The following is an 18850-nucleotide window of genomic DNA, read 5'->3' on the forward strand; positions in this document are numbered from 1 at the left end:
TCTTTAAAATGAGACATTCTTCAGCACTATCATATATAATAGAACTGCTGGCAAAATCTAATTTTGTTTTGAGATTACATTTAAACCAGGGTTTAATCAGGATCATTTAAACCAGGGTTCCCCAATTCCCTGGGCCACGGACTGGTACCCATCATTTCCAAAAACAAGTATAGCTTTTGCATGGATGGGATATGTTGTTTAGCACTGATGGTTAATGGGCACCAGGTGACTTGAAAGGGTTAATGGGCTGTATCTCCCCAGCCTGTCCCAAATCTTACTCTTTCCATATGCAGAATTTGTTCAGTTCTGGAACATCACATATAGCCTGCTAAATTCTCCCAAGTCACCTCCACACATTATTTGTTCTTGCAGCTTTCCCCTGCAGTTCAGGTAAGTCTAAGAACTTACTTCTGACCCTGGAGGATCCTCGGTGTTATACATCAGCAGCTTGATAGCATTAGGATGGCATCCTGCCAAAATATCTCCCGTGTCAGGATCAACAGTTAAGTTATCCACTAAGGTGTCCAACTGGATTACCTTCCAATGAAGAGGAAGCAGTCAAACATTGTTCTGACTTTCATCCCTCCCACCTTCCTCCTACCAGCTCCTTCTGGCTCCCCAAATTGGTATTTTTGCTACTGAATTTTCTAAGTGCAAACATAATGTCACCATCATTCTTCTAAAATAGTCTCATTTCCTTCATTCAAGAAGTACATTCCCAGGTCAAGCTTGGGAGCTAATGGAACATGTTGTATGGGAAACCAGGGTCCTGTTACCTTGAGTTGAATTAAATCCCAGTTGTCATGTATTTTCATAACATGAATGTTCTTATCTGATACATCAGCTACATAGATATACCTTTGAAGTAAACAACATTGACATTTAAGCAAGTAATAATGAAAGATGACACTAACTCTTATTTTGGAAAAGAGGTATACAAATTCACAATAGCTCAACATGCCCGTGCAATACCTTGCTATAAACCACAGTGAAAGATAATGTAGTAGTATGTTTAATACTTTTGAAGTACTTTAATAAGCTTTGAATATGAAATTTGACGAAAGGCAATGGAATTGGTGTTTCCAAATGACATACTGGCTCAGTCTCATTAGTTAACAGAGTCACACTTTATTCTTTAAATCAAATGGAGGTAAGTGGATCTCTTGTAAGGCCAATAGATTCTATACTTCTAGTGCTTGAAACTAGTGCTTGAAAAGATGTAACAGATGATCATGAAACTCAATCACAATCATTTTTTAAAAAGAGGGAGAATACTTAGAATTGTTTTCCACAGGGATCATCTCTACTTACTATCTTACCATTACATTTAATATTCATGGTACTCTTCTTTTTAAATAACGTTCCATTTTAAAACACTTTAAAAGAATGTTTCTCATAAAATTTTATACTGCATAAAATAGCATTTTCTCATAGAAAAGTCTGCTGTAGTATGAAAGGAAGTCTGCCACTTATACAATCACAGTGCCCAGTCTAAGTTGGGCCTCCCTGTCTAATAAGAACTTTTGGGTAATGGAACTTAGTATAAGTTAACTTAGTTAAAGTCCTTCTGGCCTCTTAAAGAATAGAGGTATTGTGCATTTATTCTCCTTTTTAGTCACACAAGAATTTGGAACAAACTATGCCTGCCCGCCTATGTCCCTGCCCAGGCTCTTTTTGCTACCACCTGTCCCGGGTGTCCAGGAGTCCACCAGTATCTGGGCCAGGGGGTAGGGCAGAGCAGTCCTAGTCACTGCCCTGACAGGCTGGGGCAGGCTGGGTGTGCCTCCCATCCCAGCCAGCCTCCTGTCTCACCTAGCCTCCCATGGCCAGAAAGATGGGGCCCTTGAAATTTAAAAAATTAAGATAATAATATTAACAATGATAAAAAGAATGCTGGGCCACAGAGACTTGTCCTCTCCTGGAGCCCAAGACCCACCTGGCCTTGTGGCCATGCTGGATACTCACCCTGGGACCAGGCACCCATCACCCCACAACCCATGGCCCCAGACCTCTGTAATTTTATATAGAGTTTGAGCTGAAGCTTCATATATTTAATTCATTTTGTTAAACAAGAAAACATATATCCTTTTCCCTTATTAAAAAAAAAAAAAAGAATTTGAAACAAGGACCTCATATCCATGAGTCCAGATCCTTCATTTTATTGGGGGAGCCTTATGTGCACAAGGGCAGTGGTGGCTTAAGATCACACATTGAGTGTGACCCCTCACCACACTGGATCCCCGCACACATGTATTGAGTACTTAAGCCTCAAGAAGTAACCACTTCTTTAGGGATGGAGTCCACAAGAACATCAAGGGTAAATGGTTGAAAATTCATAAAAGAGCTTACTTCTTGTCTAGTGAGATTGTAATTCCATTGGCAGAACTAAATCCTCTGGCCACCACTTTAACCTCTTTTGGGCTGTAGAAGAGCACCTGAGTCCAGCGAAGATCCATGAACAACTCTAATAGCACCAAGAAGAAGTTGGTAAGATAGTGGTCTCTGGTGGCATAGAACTGTTCTGGTCCGAGAACCACAATATCATTCACACTAAAATGAAAAAAAAAAAAAAAGAGAGAGAGGGAAAACCAACAAACCATGGACTAATTAAAATCATGAAATCTCAAAGACCAATAATTCATCAGCTTGAAGAATTGTACAAGAACTAGTCTGGATTAAAGAATTCCACAAATAGCGCATGACTTTTCATTGCCCTGATGGGTTTTCTTTTAGCCACTTGTTGTTGTCTCACTCATGTCCACCACAGATAACTACTATTTACATTCACAAGTTAACAGAGTTAGATTTGGAGTTTATCTGTAAACTTATCTGTTTTTGCTGACTCCTATGGAAGGGTGGCCGCGACGGGCGTGCTAAAGCGCAGGCGGCCACAACGGGCACACTAAAGCGTGGCCAAGAGGAGCCACCCCACATCCGAGATCAGGGGCAGAAGCCGGGAGGACCCCATGCCTGAAGGGCAGCAGCCAAGAGGAGTTACCCTACATCCAAGGTCAGGGGCGGCGATGAGAGGAGTTACCTTGCGTCGGAGGTCAGGGGCAGCAGCTGGAAGGAGATATCCCAGCCCCAAGCCCGAGGCCAGGGGCGGCGGCCGGGAGGAGCAACTGCATGCCTGAGGCCAGGGGCGGTGGCTGGGAGGACCAACCCCAGGTCTAAGGAGCCGTGGCTGCTCGGGTGCAGGAGGGCCTAGAGGAGCTATCCCACATTGAAGGTCAGGAAGGGCGGCGGTGAGGAGATAACCCTCATCCAAGGTAAGGAGCAATGGCTGTGCTTTGCTGCAGCAGCCGTGAAGAGATACCCCACACCCAAGTTAAGAGAAACCCAACTAAGATGGTAGGTATTGCAAGAGGGCATCAGAGGGCAGACACACTGAAACCATACTCACAGAAAACTAGTCAATCTAATCACACTAGGACCACAGCCTTGTCTAACTCAATGAAACTAAGCCATGCTGTGTGGGGCAACCCAAGATGGGCGGGTCATGGTGGAGAGATCTGACAGAATGTAGTCCACTGGAGAAGGGAATGGCAAACCACTTCAGTATTCTTGCCTTGAAAACCCCATGAACAGTATGAAAAGGCAAAATGATAGGATACTGAAAGAGAAACTCCCCAGGTCAGTAGGTGCCCAATATGCTACTGGAGATCAGTGGAGAAATATATCCAGAAAGAATGAAGGGATGGGGCCAAAGCAAAAAGAATACCCAGCTGTGGATGTGACTGGTGATAGAAGCAAGGTCCAATGCTGTAAAGAGCAATATTGCATAGGAACCTGGAATGTCAGGTCCATGAATCAAGGCAAATTGGAAGTGGTCAAACAGGAGATGGCAAGAGTGAATGTCGACATTCTAGGAATCAGCGAACTGAAATGGACTGGAATGGGTGAATTTAACTCAGATGACCATTATATCTACTACTGTGGGCAGGAATCCCTCAGAAGAAATGGAGTGGCCATCATGATCAATAAAAGAGTCCAAAATGCAGTAGTTGGATGCAATCTCAAAAACGACAGAATGATCTCTGTTCATTTCCAAGGCAAACCATTCAATATCACAGTAATCCAAATCTGTGCCCCAACCAGTAACTCAGAAGAAGCTGAAGTGGAACGGTTCTATGAAGACCTACAAGGTGTTTTAGAACTAACACCCAAAAAAGATGTCCTTTTCATAATAGGGGACTGGAATGCATAAGTAGGAAGTCAAGAAACACCTGGAGTAACAGGCAAATTTGGCCTTGGAATATGGAATGAAGCAGGGCAAAGACTAATAGAGTTTTGCCAAGAAAATGCACTGGTCATAACAAACACCCTCTTCCAACAACACAAGAGATGACTCTACACATGGACATCACCAGATGGTCAACACCGAAATCAGATTGATTATATTCTTTGCAGCCAAAGATGGAGAAGCTCTATACAGTTAGCAAAACCAAGACCAGGAGCTGACTGTGGCTCAGGCCATGAACTCCTTATTGCCAAATTCAGATGTAAATTGAAGAAAGTAGGGAAAACCACTAGACCATTCAGGTATGACCTCAGTCAAATCCCTTATGATTATCCAGTGGAAGTGAGAAATAGATGTAAGGGCCTAGATCTGATAGATAGAGTGCCTGATGAACTATGGAATGAGGTTCATGACATTGTACAGGAGACAGGGATCAAGACTATCCCCATGGAAAAGAAATGCAAAAAAGCAAAATGGCTGTCTGGGGAGGCCTTACAAATAGCTGTGAAAAGACGAGAAGTGAAAAGCAAAGAATAGGAAAGATATAAACATCTGAATGCAGAGTTCCAAAGAATAGCAAGAAGAGATAAGAAAGCCTTCTTCAGCAATCAATGCAAAGAAATAGAGGAAAACAACAGAATGGGAAAAACTAGGGATCTCTTCAAAAATCAGAGATACCGAAGGAACATTTCATGCAAAGATGGGCTCGATAAAGGACAGAAAGGGTATGGACCTAACAGAAGCAGAAGATATTAAGAAGAGATGGCAAGAATACACAGAAGAACTGTACAAAAAGATCTTCACGACCCAGATAATCACGATGGTGTGATCACTGACCTAGAGCCAGACATCCTGGAATGTGAAGTCAAGTGGGCCTTAGAAAGCATCACTACGAACAAAGCTAGTGGAGGTGATGGAATTCCAGTTGAGTTATTCCAAATCCTGAAATATGATGCTGTGAAAGTGCTGCACTCAATATGTCAGCAAATTTGGAAAACTCAGCAGTGGCCGCAGGACTGGAAAAGGTCCGTTTTCATTCCAATCCCAAAGAAAAGCAATGCCAAAGAATGCTCAAACTACTGCACAATTGCACTCATTTCACATGCTAGTAAAGTAATGCTCAAAATTCTCCAAGCCAGGCTTCAGCAATATGTGAACCGTGAACTTCCAGATGTTCAATCTGGTTTTAGAAAAGGCAGAGGAACCAGAGATCAAATTGCCAACATCCGCTGGATCATGGAAAAAGCAAGAGAGTTCCAGAAAAGCATCTATTTCTGCTTTATTGACTATGCCAAAGCCTTTGACTGTGTGGATCACAATAAACTGTGGAAAATTCTGAAAGAGATGGGAATACCAGACCACCTGATCTGCCTCTTGAGAAATTTGTATGCAGGTCAGGAAGCAACAGTTAGAACTGGACATGGAACAACAGACTGCTTCCAAATAGGAAAAGGAGTTCGTCAAGGCTGTATATTGTCACCCTGCTTATTTAACTTCTATGCAGAGTACATCATGAGAAACGCTGGACTGGAAGAAGCACAAGCTTGAATCAAGATTGCCGGGAGAAATATCAATAACCTCAGATATGCAGATGACACCACCCTTATGGCAGAAAGTGAGGAGGAACTAAAGAGCCTCTTGATGAAAGTAAAAGTGGAGAGTGAAAAAGTTGGCTTAAAGCTCAACATTCAGAAAATGAAGATTATGGTATCCGGTCCCATCACTTCATGGAAAATAGATGGAGAAACAGTGGAAACAGTGTCAGATTTTATTTTTCTGGGCTCCAAAATCACTACAGATGGTGACTGCAGCCATGAAATTAAAAGACGCTTACTCCTTGGAAGGAAAGTTATGACCAACCTAGATAGCATATTGAAAAGCAGAGACATTACTTTGCCAACAAAGGTTCATCTAGTCAAGGCTATGGTTTTTCCTGTGGTCATGTATGGATGTGAGAGTTGGACTGTGAAGAAGGCTAAACGCCGAAGAATTGATTCTTTTGAACTGTGGTTTTGGAGAAGACTCTTGAGAGTCCCTTGGACTGCACGGAGATCCAACCAGTCCATTCTGAAGGAGATCAGCCCTGGGATTTCTTTGGAAGGAATGATGCTAAAGCTGAAACTCCAGTACTTTGGCCACCTCATGTGAAGAGTTGACTTATTGGAAAAGACTTTGATGCTGGGAGGGATTGTAGGCAAGAGGAGAAGGGGATGGCAGAGGATGAGATGGCTGGATGGCATCACTGACTCGATGGACGTGAGTCTGTGTGAACTCCGGGAGTTGGTTATGGACAGGGAGGCCTGGCATGCTGTGATTCATGGGTAGCAAAGAGTCGGACATGACTGAGTGACTGATCTGATCTGATCTAATGGAAGGGAAGGGACTTCCCGGGTGGATCATAGTCCCTTCCCTTCCGTAGGAGTCAGCAAAAACAGATAAGTTTACAGATAAACCCCAAATCTAAATCTGTTAGCTTGTGAATGTTAATAGTAGTTATCTGTGGTGGTCATAGTGCAGTTTTGGTTCTCTTCTTTCTTGAATTAGGCTTCTCCATGCCCTTGGATTTAGGCACAGCCATGTGACTTGCTCTGGCCAATGAAAATGAAATGATATATTAGCTTCTGAGATGGGAGTCTTTGAGAGCCAGAATGCTTCCCTCACTCTCCCACAGTAACCAGCAACTTTTCTGATAAAGTGTGGTCCTCTCTTAGGGTTCTACATGCGGACACCATACAACTGACTTCCTGAATCTACAGTGGACATAGCATGAGTGAGAAAACGAAACAACTTCATGGTTTGAGCTGTGAAAGAGTTAGGGGTTTTCTTTTCTATTATTGTACCAAGACCCAGATCAGTCTGACCTTTATACTTTCTCTGCATAGGTGGGATTATGAGTGTTATTCTTTCTTATTTATGTTCTTCAATACCATTAAAAATTTTAAATGAAGCAAGTCTTACTCTTACAACAAAAGTCAATAAAAACAAAGTCAGTTCCATTTTGGAAAAGAAAAAGAGAGATGACTTGAAAAAAAAATGCAAGAAAAACAATGGAACTTTGTGTGTGTGCGTGAAGCTCCTTTATGCAGCAACTTTGTAAAATATACAATATGTCAATAAGTTTAATGTGCCACCCTTTCCCGTGGTATACATGATTTTTAAATTTTTTATTTTATATTAGAGTATAGTCAGTTAACAATGATGTTAGTTGCAGGTGTATAACAAAGTGATTCAGTTACACCTATACAAGTTTAGACTTAATTCAGGAAAGAAAGATTTGGATGAATCAGGAGCTACTTTAAGGTTTTGGTGTATAATGATTTTCCCAAGTTTGTTGGGCTACTTCTCTTTTAGGTCTCAGTTTACGCAGTCCTTCTTCCAAGAGGTATTGCCCAACACCATAGATTAAGTTAAACTCCCTCATAATATGTCCTGTAGCACTTTCTTCCACCTCTTGAAATGCCTTGTCATTGTGTTTATCAGGGCATCTCTCAAAGTCCTCAAAGCCCACCTGCTCTGTTCCAGCTGGCACTGCTTCGCCCTGCTCTGCATGGGACCTGACATAATTCCACAGTGTACCCTTCTAGTGCCTTGCGCATGTCTGTTATGGGCCTCTTACTCCTACTTCCAGGCTTCCAGATTGTTATCAAAGCACAGGATATCACCAGATTTGCCTGCGTAAGGAGCTATGTGTAGGAATTAACAACCCTTGAAGCAAACCTTTGACTACTGAAAGATGGGGCTGGTGGGTAAATTCCTCTTCCTTTCTTATCTTGACTAGACTGTCTTGAAATGATGCCTGTGTTGCTTGTTGGAGGGCAATCGCATGATTTCAAGTAGTCAGTCACACTTAGCAGTGGCTGGCTGGACAAATATATTTACTATAGACTCTCTTCTGTATTTGTTCAGTTCAGTTTAGTTGCTCAGTCGTGTTTGACTCTTTGCAACCCCATGAACTGTAGCACGCCTGGCCTCCCTGTCCATCACCAACTCCCAGAGTTTACTCAAACTCATGTCCATTGAGTCAGTGATGCCATCCAACCATCTCATCCTCTGTCGTCCCCTTCTCCTCCTGCCTTCAATCGTTCCCAGCATCAGGTCTTTTCCAATAAGTCAGTGACTGGTTGGATCTCCTTTCAGTCCAAGGGACTCTAAGAGTATCTCCAACACAACAGTTCAAAAGCATCAATTATTAAGTGCTCAGCTTTCTTTATAGTACAACTCTCACATCCATAAATGATAACTAGAAAAACCATAGCTTTGACTAGATGGACCTTTGTTGGCAAAGTAATGTCTCTGCTTTTGAATATGCTGTCTAGGTTGGTCATAGCTTTTCTTCCAAGGAGTAAGTGTCTTTTAATTTCATGGCTGCAGTCACCATCTGCAGTAATTTTAGAGGCCCCAAAAATAAAGTCTGTCATTGTTTCCCTATCTATTTGCCATGCAGTGATGGGACCAGATGCCATGATCTTAGTTTTCTGAATGTTGAGTTTTAAGCCAACTTTTTCACTCTCCTCTTTTACTTTTATCAAAAGGCTCTTTAGTTCTTCTTTGCTTTCTGCCATAAGGATGGTGTCATCTGTATATCTGAGGTTATTGATATTTCTCCTGGAAATCTTGATTCCAGCTTGTGCTTCCTCCAGCCCAGTGTTTCTTGTGATGTACTCTGCATATAAGTTAAATAAGCCGGGTAACAACGTATAGCTTTGACATACTCCTTTCCCTATTTGGAACCAGTCTGTTGTTCCATGTCTAGTTCTAACTGTTGCTTCCTGACCTGCATACAGATTTCTTAGGAGGCAGGTCAGGTGGTCTGGTATTCCCATCTCTTTCAGAATTTCCCACAGTTTATTGTGATCCACACAGTCAAAGGCTTTGGCATAGTCTCTTGTGAATAGTGCTGCTGTAAAAAGGTTACCACAAGCTGGGAGGCTTAAGACAACAGAGATTTGTTGTCTCATTTGCTGTCTGTCTTCTTCTAAGGACATCAATTGTATTGGATTAAAGGCAGGCTCTAATATAGCCTCATCTTAACTAATTACATCTACAAACATCCTATTTCCAAATAAGGTCATGTTTTGATGTATGGGAAGGGGGTTAAAATTTCAACTTATCTTTTTGAAGGGACACAGTTCAACCTATGACACTGCCCTTCCCCTGCCTCAGGTTGGTCTCTGATTTTTGTATCCTGGGGTGGTCCTCCCTAATAAAGGAATTGTGTCTCGAGTTTTCCCTCCAGCTATGCCGAGGAGCTATTCCCATGAGATGACGTTGTTGCACTTGGTCCTCACAATCACCAGGTAGGTAATCAGGCCTGTGAGAAAATCCCCATTTTGCTGAAGAACACTGAAGCACAGGTTAAGGGGTTGGTCCACAGTTTCTCAGTTACCTTGTGGCAGTCCTAGTCCCCACCATGCCTCAGAACCCAACATGACACATCATGGGAGAAGTCAACAACGTTAAGTTCTCTTACTTCCTCCCCTCTGCTTTTGTTGCCCCCTAATTCTGTTTGGAGACATTAAAATATGTCGTTGAGAAAGAGAGCAAAGGAGAGAAGATGAATTTCATTCCTTTGCTTTCCCTACTCGTCTACCTGAGGCGAAGATGTACCTCTACTGTTTTAGAACCAGTCTTTTAATGCTGAGTCTGTTTTATAAAAGATTCTTTGTAGTTCATTACAGGCTCGGAACAGGCAACCTAGCCCATAAAAAAACTTAGAATTTTTCTCAAAGACGTTCACCACAGTGAGTAACAGCCCAGCTTTGAATTCAGATGAGTCAAGGTTTACACCTAATTCAGCCACTTACAAGTTATATAACTTGGGGAAGTAACTTGGCCCCAAACTGCTCTAAGTGTGTTTACTACTGCTGTTACTAAAGGCAGTTGTGAGAAGAGGTGGATCAGGTATTTTGGCACAATGCCTGGCACATAGTCAACATTTGATAAGTGTGAATTTGTATATGTGCCTCCAGGCCTTCCCTCCTCCCCCCCCCCCCCCGCCCTTCAAATTCTACTTTAAAGCTTTGATTGAACAAAGGAATGGTCCTTCTGGAGGCTGGTTATAACACCCAGTGGGTGTGGCTTTCAGATTACAACCTACAAGGACAACTAGAGGGTGTGGGTGTTTAAAGAGTCCAATAGCAGGTACTGCACTGCTGTGTTACCAAAGATGGAATTAGAGTTTGGGAATCTAAATGAGCACCTTTATAGGATTAAAATGCTTTCCAAAAGTTAGAGATATTCAGTATTAAACACAGCAATTTCTAGTGAGGTGCAGGTCAGTGTCACCATGGGAACCTTTAGAAAGGTTTAGGAAAAAAAAAAAAACACTTCAAAACAAAAGTTTAAGATAGCCTGCTCTTTAGAGAAGAGCTAACATTTATCCTACTCAAAAATCTTCCAGAAAATTGCAAAGGAAAGTAAACTTCCAAACTCATTCTATGAGGCCACCATCACCCTAATACCAAAACCTGAAAAAGATGCCACAAAAAAAGAAAACTACAGGCCAATATCACTGATGAACATAGATGCAAAAATCCTTAACAAAATTCTAGCAAACAGAATCCAACAACATATTAAAAAGATCATACATCATGACCAATTGGGCTCTATCCCAGGGATGCAAGGATTCTTCAATATTTGCAAATCAATCAATGTAATATACCACATTAACATATTGAAAAATAAAAACCATATGATTATCTCAATAGATGCAGAGAAAGCCTTTGACAAAATTCAGCATCCATTTATGATAAAAACTCTCCAGAAACCAGGAATAGAAGGAACATACCTCAACATAATAAAAGCTATATATGACAAACATGCAGCAAAAATTATCAATAGTGAAAAATTGAAACCATTTCCCCTAAAGTCAGGAACAAGACAAGTGTACCCCCACTCTCACCACTACTATTCAACATAGTTTTGGAAGTTTTTGCCACAGCAATCAGAGCAGGAAAAGATATAAAAGGAATCCAGATTGGAAAAGAAGAAGTAAAACTCTCACTGTTTGCAGATGATATGATCCTGTACATAGAAAACCTTAACGACTCCACCAGAAAATTACTAGAGCTAATTAATGAATATAGTAAAGTTGCAGGATATAAAATCAACACACAGAAATCCTTTGCATTCCTATACACTAACAATGAGAAAACATAAAGAGAAATTAAGGAAACAATTCCATTCACCACTGCAATGAAAATAATAAAATACTTATGAATATATCTACCTAAAGAAACTAAAGACCTATATATAGAAAACTATAAAACACTGGTGAAAGAAATCAAAGAGGACACTAATAGATGGAGAAATATACCGTGTTCATGTATCGGAAGAATAAATATAGTGAAAATGAGTATACTACCCAAAGCAATCTATAGATTCAATTCAATCCCTATCAAGCTACCAATGGTATTTTTCACAGAACTAGAATAAATAATTTCACAATTTGTATGGAAATACAAAAAACCTTGAATAGCCAAAGCAATCTTGAGAAAGAAGAATGGAAATGGAAGAATAAACCTGCCTGACTTCAGGCTCTACTACAAAGCCACAGTCATCAAGACAGTATGGTACTGGCACAAAGACAGAAATATAGATCAATAGAACAAAATAGAAAGCCCAGAGATAAATCCATGCACGTATGGACACCTTATCTTTGACAAAGGAGGCAATCTTTTTAACAAGTGGTGCTGGGAAAACTGGTCAATGACTTGTAAAAAAATGAAATTAGAACACTTTCTAATGCCATACACAAAATTAAACTCAAAATGGATTAAAGATCTAAATGTAAGGCCAGAAACTATAAAACTCCTAGAGGAAAACATAGGCAAAGCACTCTCCAACATAAATCACAGCAGGATCCTCTATGATCCACCTCCCAGAATATTGGAAATAAAAGCAAAAATAAACAAATGGGACCTAATTGAAATTAAAAGCTTCTGCACAACAAAGGAAACTATAAGCAAGGTGAAAAGACAGCCTTCAGAATGGGAGAAAATAATAGCAAACAAAGCAACTGACAAAGAATTAATCTCAAAAATATACAAGCAACTCCTGCAGCTCAATTCCAGAAAAATAAATGACCCAATCAAAAAATGATCCAAAGAACTAAACATTTCTCCAAAGAAGACATACAGATGGCTAACAAACACATGAAAAGATGCTCAATATAATACATTATTAGAGAAATGCAAATCAAAACCATAATGAGGTACCATTTCATGCCAGTCAGAATGGCTGCTCTCCAAAAGTTTACAAGCAATAAATGCTGGAGAGGGTGTGGAAAAAGGGAACCCTCTTACACTGTGGGTGGGACTGTAAACTAGTACAGCCACCATGGAGTACAGTGTGGAGATTCCTTAAAAAACTGGAAATAGAACTGCCATATGTCACCCTGTTTATTTAACTTATATGCAGAGTACATCATGAGAAATGCTGGACTGGAAGAAACACAAGCTGGAATCAAGATTGCCGGGAGAAATATCAATAACCTCAGATATGCAGATGACACCACCCTTATGGCAGAAAGTGAAGAAGTACTAAAGAGCCTCTTGATGAAAGTGAAAGTGGAGAGTGAAAAAGTTGGCTTAAAGCTCAACATTCAGAAAACAAAGATCATGGCATCCGGTCCCACTACTTCATGGGAAATAGATGGGGAAACAGTGGAAACAGTGTCAGACTTTATTTTTCTGGGCTCCAAAATCACTACAGATGGTGACTGCAGCCATGAAATTAAAAGACGCTTACTCCTTGGAAGGAAAGTTATGACCAACCTAGATAGCATATTCAAAAGCAGAGACATTACTTTGCCAACAAAGGTTCGTCTAGTCAAGGCTATGGTTTTTCCTGTGGTCATGTATGGATGTGAGAGTTAGACTGTGAAGAAGGCTGAGCGCTGAAGAATTGATGCTTTTGAACTGTGGTGTTGAAGACTCTTGAGAGTCCCTTGGACTGCAAGGAGATCCAACCAGTCCATTCTGAAGGAGATCAGCCCTGGGATTTCTTTGGAAGGAATGATGCTAAAGCTGAAACTCCAGTACTTTGGCCACCTCATGCGAAGAGTTGACTCATTGGAAAAGACTCTGATGCTGGGAGAGATTGGGGGCAGGAGGAGAAGGGGGCAACAGAGGAGGAGATGGCTGGATGGCATCACTGATTCGATGGACGTGAGTCTGTGTGAACTCTGGGAGTTGGTGATGGACAGGGAGGCCTGGCGTGCTGCGATTCATGTGGTTGCAAAGAGTGGGACATGACTGAGTGACTGATCTGATCTGATGACCCAGCAATCCCACTGCTGGGCATACATACCAAGGAAACCAGAATCGAAAGATACATGTGTACCCCAATGTTCATCGCAGCACTGTTTATAATAGCCAGGACATGGAAGCAACCTAGATGTCCATCAGCAGACGAATGGATAAGAAAGCTGTGGTACATATACACAATGGAATATTACTCAGCTATTAAAAAGAATACATTTGAATCGGTTCTATTGGGGTGGATGAAACTGGAGCCTATTATACAGAGTGAAGTAAGCCAGAAAGGAAAACACCAATACAGTATACTAACGCATATATATGGAATTTAGAAAGATGGTAATGATAACCCTGTATGAGAGATAGCAAAAGAGACATAGATGTGTATAACAGTCTTTTGGACTCTTGGGAGAGGGCAAGGGTGGGATGATTTGGGAGAATGGCATTGAAACATGTATATTATCATATGTGAAATGGATCACCAGTCCAGGTTCCATGCATGATACAGGGTGCTCGGGGCTGGTGCACTGGGATGACCCAGAGGGATGGGATGGGGAGGGAGGTGGGAGGGGCATTCAGGATGGGGAATACATGTACACCTGTGGTGGATTCATGTCAATGTATGACAAAACCAATACAATATTGTAAAGTAATTAGCCTCCAAAAAAATAAAAAATAATAAAAATAATAAGACAGCCTGCTGAACTAAGAAAACAAAGCACACAGCAGAGGCGCAAAATAAATAGAAGTGCAAAATAATTCCATACCTTTTGAGAAGTTCGTGTTTTATAGTTTTCAGGTATACCAAAGAACGTTGTTGTTCTTCAAATTTAAATATCTCCACGGTGGAGTCCATGTGGGGATGATTCACAACATAAAGATATACAGTTTGGTCTAAATTGGAAAAAAGGCATAATTTCCAAGAAGTTGGCTTCTATTTCAACTATTTTAGACATAGTATAGAACTTGATTATGTCCAAGGATTTTTCTTATACACATCTTGTATCTGATCCCCACAACCCATCTGATGTAAGTCAAACAAATGCCAGAATCCCCGTTTTATTGAAGAAACTGACACTCAGTAGGTTAATGACTTATGAGCAATTTTACCAACACCCAATGGCAAAGTCAAGCCCAGATATTTCTGCAATGCTCCCTTCAACCTCACCTGCACATCCTCTCTAACAGGAAGCCGCAGAGCTACCATGGTGCATAAACATAGATGTGGTTTCCCCAAGTGGCCCTTCAACAAACAGAAGTGGGTACAGGCAAATGAAGCTTTCCCGAGAATTCTTTTCTATGAGAAAAGCCTACATTGCAACACACATTCAAGAGGTATCAGGCCTGAGTAAACATATCAAACACCTCCCAGTTGGAGAATGAACCTCTAACACAAGTCACCCTACCTGAGGTTGCAGAAACGGTATTTATTTGTGAACCCAACGGATGTGAAATGTAAATATGAGTGTAGGAGAAGATAGATTAGCCAGTTCTAGGTTATAACCAGCTTCAGGAATGTTCACCTGTCTGTTCTCATACTGGAATGTGAACTGCTGTGATGTGAACCAGATTAAGGTACTCTGGCTTGTCAGAGTAGTCTTTTCTAACTTACCAGGAGCTCTAAATCAGATGAGCTCCAGAGTTTGAAAAAACCTGGGCCCATGCTTCCACTCAGGACTGGATCTGCATTCATCTCCTCAGTTCCCTTCTTGGGGTTTCCAGTTATGCAGTAGAGCAAGCTGGAAGCTGGAGCTCTGAGATGTGGGGCTTATCCTCAGGGCCCCTGAAACACATGGGCAGCTTTATCTGAATTAAGGAAAAGTGCTCCCTCACAGATGAACCTTTCTTTTGGTCTGACCCAACTCTGTTCCGGGGACTTGACAGGGGACAAGTAGGATTTAGTCCCCACATCGCCCTTCAACAAGACACTCTTGCTGGTTACAGCATGAAAAATATATGTGCTGCCCTGGCTTTACCCCCTTCTTAAGACCTTTTTTTCATTTAAGAGATGCCTGGTGAGAAGACTTTTGTTCTCTGTCTTCTCATGCATGCCAATTTATGTATAATGTTTTGGCCTTGTGAATTAAATACATAATTAAGGGAGGTCACTAACGAATAAAATAAGATGTTAATAATAATACACTCAACTTCTGAAAACCTGATTATATGCCTGAGGATTAATCAGTAAATGGTCCTAGCTTAAAAAAAAAAAACCAACAACTTTCACTTCTGAAAGTGATGGGAATCATATGATGAATTTTTAGAAGGGAGTGACATGACCACATTTGCACAGAAAATAACTACTTGCTTATAAAATGATTTGAAGTGATATAAGAGGGCAAGTACCATCAGGGGCCACTGCAGAATCTAGGAAAGACATGCTGGGGATCTGGACTGGGATGGTGCAGGAAGGATAGGGAGAGGTGAGCAGCTTGGAGAGTTCTGTGAGGGGTGGATTGGACAGAACATTGTAAATAGTCAACTGAATGGGGCAGGGAGAGCAGAAGAGTCAAGGTTGGGCCCAGTGTTTTATTTTGAGGAATAAATTATATATGAAAGTACTTTATGAACTGAAGAACAATATAAAACTGTTAGGTACAATTATCTTTTAAAGAAGAGCTTGCTAAGCAAATACACATCATATATTATTATAGATTTCAGGGGGAATATTTAACTTAGTAAAAGACCCTGATGCACAGGAAGATTGAAGGCAAGAGGAGAAGGGGACGACAGAGGATGAGGTGGTTGGATGGCATCACTGACTCAATAGACATGAGTTTGAGCAAGCTCCAGGAGATGGTAAAGAACAGGGAAGCCTGGTATGCTGCAGTCGATGGGGTCGCAAAGAGTTGGACATGACTGAGTGACTGAACGATAACAAAAATAGCTTTGAGCTATTTAAAAGGTACCCATTTATTTAAAAATTAGCAAGTCTCTATTGGTTCAGATGAAAGGAATGAAACAGATCAATTGGATAAGTGGACTGAGATAATTATTAATAATTTTTTTGCTCACTGAAATTACTCTAGCAAATTTATATTTAACAATGCATTGTAACTCCAGTATGTAATTGGAAAAATTAAAACACCATTCATTCAAAAATTTTGATTTGCAACACTTTCATTTCTCCTCCTTTTCATGTCATTACTACTAGAGAGGTTTCATTCTTCTGTAGACACACAAATATTTAAAAATTGTTAGTCTGGACTTATACACTATAAAGAAAAATAATATTTTAAAGCATATATATATAGTGTATTCATAATTATGCTCAGTTTTCTGTGACAGCTTTTTTGAGATATAATTCACTTGCCATTAAACTCACACTTTGAAAATGTACAGTTTAGTGTTTTTAATGTATTCACAGAGTTGTCTAGCCATAGCCACTATCTAGTTCCAGAATATTTTCATCACTCCCCCAAAGAAACCCCATATCCATTGGCTGTCACACCCCATTCCCCACTCTCCTGAGTCCCTGCCAACCACGAATCTACTTTTTGTCTCTATAAATGTACCTGTTCTGGACATTTAATATAAGTGGAATCATACAGCATGTGGCATTTAGTGACAGTTCTTTCACTTAGGGTAATGCTTACGGTGTTCATCAGTACTTCATTTATTTTTATTGCCAAATAATATTCCATCTCACTTCCTTGGTGGTGTTTTTTTCTTTATTTAGTTCATCTTAATAGAAGTGTATGACCTGGTATTTTATTATTTTTTAATAAACTTTTTACTTTTTCTTAGAGCATAGCCAATTAACAATGTTGTGATAGTTTAAAGTGAACAGCAAATGGACTCAGCCACACACATACATGTATCCATTATCCACCAAACTCTGTCCCATCCAGGCTGCCACACAACCTTGAGCAGAGTTACCCGTGGTATACTGGTTGTATCTTCTGAAGATTTTATTTTTGATCATTTCTAATTCATCCATTGTTTTCTTTTATGTTGTTTTATAATGTCACATCTTCACTTTCACTTTTCACTTCCATGCATTGGAGAAGGAAATGGCAACCCACTCCAGTGTTCTTGCCTGGAGAATCCCAGGGACCGGGGAGCCTAGTGGGCTGCCGTCTGTAGGGTCACACAGAGTCGGACACGACTGAAGAGACTTAGCAGCAGCAGCAGCACCATGATGTCACATGATTATTTTCAAAGGGTCTTTAATTTATATGTTAGATTTCTGAGAACAACATTCAGACTGGTTTTGATGGTGAGATGAAAAGGGAATAGGAGAAAGAGAGTTTGACCACAATCTAATCTTCCCCTCTTTCATGCAATTAAAAAAGTGTTTTGATATACATTTATTATCTCACAAATATATACCTTTATGGTAAAATAGCATCTTCCCTCCTTTGACATACATGCTGGGTAGTTTGAGGATGAGTGGTTTGGTATTTCCCTCATTTCCCCTTATTCTTAAGCATTCAGGTTTTACCTTTGTCAATGAAAGTACTCATTCCATGTGGATTAAAGGATGCTTTGTCAAAACCATCACTGATGTTTAATTCCTGGACCCTAGGGTTTTGCTCATTTAAATCCATCAAGAAGATTCGTCCTGGCTCATCTGGTGCAAGGTCTGGCATGCCTGGATATTTTAATCCCTTTAAGAAACAGAGAAACAAAAATGTTCAAAGCTCTAAATTTCTTTTATAGATTTCTGGGATTTTTTTACACTGTCAGGTGTTGCCATTATCTGATTTGAAGGATTACCAGTGTCATCCAAGCCATTGGGAATGGGAATATGGGAAGAACCTATCTTCAGTTTTTAATATATAGAGAGAGGAGGTTAAGCCAAAGAGCATAATATAAGAGACTAAGCTGAATAACTTTGTTTGAGTCCCTTAACCTGCCTAAGCTACAGGTTACTTATTTATAAAATGTGGAAGTTAAAATATTTAATTACTGAGGTTCTTTCTAGTCCTAGGGTGTATGGTTTCATTGCACTGCTCCCACCCTCAGTTCAGTTCAGTTCAGTTGCTCAGTTGTGTCCGACTCTTTGTGATCCCATGAACTGCAGCACGCCAGGCCTTCCTGTCCATCACCAACTCCCGGAGTCCACCCAAATCCATGTCCATCGAGTTGGTGGTGCCATCCAACCATCTCATCCTCTGTCGTCCCCTTCTCCTCCTGCCCTCAATCTTTCCCAGCATCAGGGTCTTTTCAAATGAGTCAGCTCTTTGCATCAGGTGGCCATGAAACTGGTTCTCCTATTAATTCTTAGCTGATCCTACTCTTTGCCATTATATAATATAACAATGTAGGGTGAGAGCATTGTTACACCCTGCATTGTTATATTATGTAATGACAAAGGTAGGATTAGCTAAGAATTAATAGGAGAACCAGT

At 40.6% G+C, this 18850-nt stretch overlaps 1 protein-coding gene across 1 annotated transcript in view; it reads right to left on the bottom strand.

Moving 5' to 3' along the window:
- PON3 (paraoxonase 3) overlaps positions 1 to 18850 on the bottom strand; it is a 37661-nt gene that overhangs the window by 3297 nt on the left and 15514 nt on the right. The window contains exons 4-8 of the mRNA XM_061413494.1: positions 17942 to 18107; positions 14265 to 14391; positions 2350 to 2550; positions 777 to 858; positions 409 to 537 (exon numbers count right to left, since the gene is read on the bottom strand). Of these exons, the coding sequence (XP_061269478.1) occupies positions 409 to 537; positions 777 to 858; positions 2350 to 2550; positions 14265 to 14391; positions 17942 to 18107 (705 nt within the window). The remainder of the gene's footprint in view (positions 1 to 408; positions 538 to 776; positions 859 to 2349; positions 2551 to 14264; positions 14392 to 17941; positions 18108 to 18850) is intronic.

This window comes from Bos javanicus, chromosome 4, assembly GCF_032452875.1.
Source record: "Bos javanicus breed banteng chromosome 4, ARS-OSU_banteng_1.0, whole genome shotgun sequence".
Taxonomy (NCBI): Eukaryota; Metazoa; Chordata; class Mammalia; order Artiodactyla; family Bovidae; genus Bos; species Bos javanicus.